At 43.8% G+C, this 4,610-nt stretch overlaps 5 protein-coding genes across 5 annotated transcripts; 4 read left to right on the top strand and 1 right to left on the bottom strand.

Moving 5' to 3' along the window:
- Positions 1-301: 301 nt before the first annotated feature.
- Positions 302-559, top strand: DI09_213p50 (putative WD repeat-containing protein; the record flags this gene model as incomplete). Its single annotated transcript, XM_013383059.1, has 2 exons — positions 302-412; positions 437-559. 2 exons carry the CDS (start codon positions 302-304, stop codon positions 557-559), a joined length of 234 nt encoding a protein of 77 aa, XP_013238513.1.
- Positions 560-583: 24 nt separating this feature from the next.
- Positions 584-1,870, top strand: DI09_213p40 (uncharacterized protein; the record flags this gene model as incomplete). The annotated part of the gene is made up of 3 exons (XM_013383058.1): positions 584-741; positions 765-1,307; positions 1,339-1,870. The coding sequence occupies 3 exons, from the start codon at positions 584-586 to the stop codon at positions 1,868-1,870; spliced, it is 1,233 nt and encodes a 410-aa protein (XP_013238512.1).
- Positions 1,871-1,959: 89 nt separating this feature from the next.
- Positions 1,960-3,111, bottom strand: DI09_213p30 (uncharacterized protein; the record flags this gene model as incomplete). The annotated part of the gene is made up of 1 exon (XM_013383057.1): positions 1,960-3,111. The coding sequence occupies one exon, from the start codon at positions 3,109-3,111 to the stop codon at positions 1,960-1,962; it is 1,152 nt and encodes a 383-aa protein (XP_013238511.1).
- A 78-nt stretch (positions 3,112-3,189) lies between these two features.
- Positions 3,190-3,778, top strand: DI09_213p20 (ubiquitin-conjugating enzyme; the record flags this gene model as incomplete). Its single annotated transcript, XM_013383056.1, has 2 exons — positions 3,190-3,314; positions 3,340-3,778. The coding sequence occupies 2 exons, from the start codon at positions 3,190-3,192 to the stop codon at positions 3,776-3,778; spliced, it is 564 nt and encodes a 187-aa protein (XP_013238510.1).
- A 319-nt stretch (positions 3,779-4,097) lies between these two features.
- DI09_213p10 (uncharacterized protein) lies at positions 4,098-4,610 on the top strand (the record flags this gene model as incomplete). The annotated part of the gene is made up of 2 exons (XM_013383055.1): positions 4,098-4,342; positions 4,371-4,610. Coding segments are annotated over 2 exons (485 nt in total), but the record flags the coding sequence as incomplete, so codon positions are not given.

Here is a 4,610-nt window from a genome sequence, read left to right as displayed (position 1 = left end):
TCAGCACCTGCAGAGGCAAATCTGAACACAGAATCACTGCATAGTGCATAGATGGGCTGTTTTTCATGCCAATACACCTCAAGCAGTTTGGCTTTCATTAATTTTAATTTTAATTTCTTTATCAAAAATATATTCGGTCTTCAGATCACTTTTTTCGCCAGTGGTTTTGTATTTCCCCAAACCGGAGCAAATCGAAAGTAGCAACGAGGAAGAGGAAGCAGAAGAAGCCGGGGTGGAGGTGGAGACGGAAGAAAAAGTCGAGTGAACAGCCATTTCAACAAAGAAATTAAAATTAAAATTAATGAAAGCCAAACTGCTTGAGGTGTATTGGCATGAAAAACAGCCCATCTATGCACTATGCAGTGATTCTGTGTTCAGATTTGCCTCTGCAGGTGCTGACAACTCTATCAGAGTAACATCGGCTCATAATATGTAGGTCTGGACGTTCTCAGATTCATATCAAATTGTTCATCTCAGTTCGCTGCACAAACACACAAAGGCAGTAAACTCGATATCTTTTCACCCAAAAGGTTTCCCACTTGTGTTTGCTAATTTGTAGAAACCATTCTTGCCTCTGCCGGTGATGGTATCGATTTTTTGGCTATTTCTAGGCGCTCTTTTGATCCTTTGGTCACTTCAGGCGCGATCTCCAAATGCTGAACTTGGCATGGCCTCGACAGATGCGTCTGATCAGAATGGCTCGGAAAACCAAGAGACGTGGAATCCTATCGTCATTTGCAGGTTTGTCTTTGCATTAATTGAAGGATTGCTGACTCTGAAGACATCTACGATCTAAAGTGGTCCCCTTGCGGCAGTTTTATCATCCTGGCCCTGACCAACAACAATACCGTAATTTGGTGCTACTCTACAGGTAATGCACACGCTTGCTATCCGTTAGGAAAAATAACAAGGATACTTCGCGATCATTCTCATTTTGTGCAAGGCATTAGCTTAGATCCGCTTGGATTTCTTTTTGCAACCCAAAGCAGCGACAGGTACCGGATGTTTCTCGTAATTTTGAGATCCGTAAAGGTTTATTCCTATGAAAATCATAAGAAATTCTCAACCAAATGCATACACATTCTATCTCGTGTGCCCTCTAATCAATGCGCCGAAGTTTCAGGCAAACCCACTTATGCAAAACTGTTCAACGATGAAACGTTGGTCACATTTTTCCGAAGGCTTTCGTTTAGCCCAGATGGGTCTATTTTGGCCACCCCATGCGGCATCATTGCAGATGCGACGTCTCCCTTTGCTAGGCGGCAACACTTGTGTCTATTTTTGTACTCCCGCGCTAGTTTATTAACGTAACACCATATCGGATTTGTAACCTTCAAGCACTGCTCAGGCTATGCCTTCTATTGTTCTGGGGCCATTTGATAAGGCGCCGGTTGTTGTTCGATTCCATCCAAGTTTGTTTCAGCTGATCGGCGGAACGTCGTTGATATCTCTACCATATGCAATGGTATTTGCAGTTGGAACGCAAGATTCCGTTATTATATACCGCACCGATCGGGCTTCTCCGTTGGTTGTGTTGAATGGCATGCATTTTGCCGCGATCACCGATCTTTGCTGGACCAAGATATGCAAAGATGACTCCATTGTTCTCGTTATTTCATCGACGGATGGGTTTTGCTCATCCATTGTTTTTGAGAACAATGAACTTGGAACGATATACGCTGGCCAAGTCGAGGAAACCATTGTAGAGCCAGAGGAAACCATTGTAGAGCCAGAGGAAACCATTGTAGAGCCAAAGGAAACCATTGTACAATCAGCCCCTTGTATATCTTCCAAAGACGTTGTAAGAGCACTTTCTTCAAGCATTTCCAAAAGGTCTTTGGAGGCTGAAATACAAAGCTTTGTGTGCTGACAAAATGGAGCTTGAAGAATTACAATAAATTTATTTGTTAAATTATTACGTTTACAACCTCCCACGGTCGCTGCCGTGGCGCTTTATACTTATACTGCCTTTAGTTCTTCCTTTTCCGAGGAAGCAAAATTTTCTTTACAGCCATATTTGTAAGATATTGAGCTAACAAGAAGCTCATAACAAAGGAACATAATTGCCGCGTTGGGAACGACTCTAAGGAGATGGGCAGTCATGCCGCCATAAAATGGTGCTATTCCCTCTTCGGTGTAAATCCTTCGAATAGTGGACACCAAGCCTTTATATGGAGCCTTAATTTGAGTTGGCGTTCCAACCACCCCTTGGCGCAGTCGAGTTCGTAAAACCTCATGGGGATACGTCAGGGAACACGCTACGACTTTAGAAATTGCTGCCGCAAAAAAGGCTGCCTTTCCGGAACCGCTTTCGGAAGATGCTTTTGATTTTTCTTTAAAAAAAGCCTTTAGCTTTTCATAAAGGACCCATTGAATCGCCCCCTCGACGCACCCCAAATAGGATGCTGTCATTCCTTGATACAGCGCCAACGGACCCTCGTTACGAACGATTTTTCTGAGACAATCAAAAGAATTTTTATAAATCTTTGGGGTCGACTGAAGCTGGATTCTAGTTTTAACCAACCAAATTGGATTTGTTGCTGTGGTGGTAACGATTCCTAGCATTGAAAATGAGAATGAAACATGCATACCTGCTGAAATGGCAGATACGATGTGAATTGGGGCACTTTCTATGCCGTTGGAGAAAAATTGACTAAAATGAGTTTTACACGTTTGATAGGAAGAAAAATAGATTGCCCTTGAAGGCATGACACCGACCAATGTGGCGCCAACGCCTTTCCACAAGGAGAAAAAGCCCTCGTTTAAATAAATCAATCTAGAAATGAAAATAGCAAAATACCGAAGCGCTCCCAGGGTGGTAGACACGTGGCCAAAGGTGGCTCGAAATAGATTTTTCCGGAAGCTCCATTTTACATTTTCGGTGTAATATTGCGAGCTTTGGAACCTAGTCTTGACTAGCTCAAGTGGGCACGTTATCACAGCACTGACGGATCCAGCGATGCCGCCCGAGAAAAAGTGGATCCAAAAAGGATACTGTACGTCCTGAACGTTTGATATGCGTATTTCCTTTTCAGAAGACGAAGAAGAACAAGAGGACGAGGCAAAAGCAGATGTCGGCAACGATGAATCTGACTTTGAAGGGATGGTCATGAAAATACAAATTAAAAGCAACATTTTACAAGTTTATCGATGGAATTTAAATTCAAAACCTGCAAGCAAATATTAATAATGTCAACTCCCTGCCGTCGCCGTTTGATGCGAGATTTCCGATGCATTCAGCAAGACCCGCCGCCAGGAGTTGCGGGATCGCCGCTTTCGGACAACATCATGCTTTGGCAGGCCGTAATATTCGGGTATTGCATCTTGCGCTCATTTTAGCCCCGAGGATACCCCATTTGAGGATGGAACGTTTCGCCTGGTCCTCCGGTTCGACGAAAGCTATCCCAACAAGCCGCCATCGGTAAAATTTATCTCCAAGATGTTCCATCCAAATGTTTATCCCGATGGCCAGCTATGCCTGGACATTCTTCAGAATCGCTGGAGCCCCAGCTATGATGTTTCCTCAATACTGACAAGTATCCAGTCGCTTTTGCACGATCCAAATCCAAACAGCCCTGCTAACGCACACGCGGCCCAACTTTACATGGAAAACCGCCAAGAATACGTGAAGCGCGTTAAAGAAACCGTCGAACAATCCTGGTTTGATGCAGATGATGAGTGCCAAATGTTGCCCGATCCGTCTAACGGAGCCAGTGTTGCGCTCGAGCCTCCAAACGAAAGCCCGCAAAATTCTGAACAACCCGCTGAACATAACTAAACTGATGTATATAATTTTCCAAGCTTCAGACCATTTAAGCAGCGTGTATCCGCAACAGATATGTGATTTTTAATGCAGAGCGGCGCAAGGTTTAATTAAATATGCAATTGCAAATTTTACGCCGCCAATAATAGCTTGTATGCTTCGCTTGATTGTTGAAAACAAATTATTTGTCCGCTTGGCGGGGCGGCATGGATATCTGCTTTAAGGTGCATGGATATCTGCTTTAAGGTGCATGGATATCCGTTTTAGGGTACATGCAAATTTTTATTCCCTTAAATAATTTATCGGACCGGATTTTAATTATTTATACATCCCCATGGCCTCAAATTGGATACACGAGCTTTTGGTGCATGGCAGCAATAAGCTTATACACGATCGGAAGCCTCCCATCTCGTCTTCTTCGTTTTACACGCCCGGAGATCTTATCACAAACGACATAGAGTCGTTTATTTGTGGAAACGGTACCATTCTCGACAGTTCAAATTCATCCATCTTGTCTACGGTTGCTGGAAATGTCGAGTACATCAACAAACTTATACGAGTTATCCCTCCAAAGGCAAGGTACTTTAAGCTTTTGTAAATTCCAAAGATACCTTGGCGAAATCGGGGATGTCATCGTTGGCCGAGTCATCAGGGTTTGTCAACGAAAGTGGGCCATCGATTTAAATGGCCAACAACCGGCTACCCTGCAGCTATCGGCAATTTATCTTCCCGGCGGCATTCAGAGAAGAAAATTAGAAGAAGACGAGTTGCTGATTCGTCAGTTCTTCGTCGAGGGCGATTTGATTTCCGCCGAAGTGCAGGCTATTCATGCGGATGGCTCGGCCAA

The sequence above is a fragment of the Mitosporidium daphniae genome (assembly GCF_000760515.2).
Source record: "Mitosporidium daphniae strain UGP3 chromosome Unknown contig-213, whole genome shotgun sequence".
NCBI classification, from domain to species: domain Eukaryota; kingdom Fungi; phylum Microsporidia; genus Mitosporidium; species Mitosporidium daphniae.
This window is presented reverse-complemented; position numbering and strand designations above follow the sequence as displayed.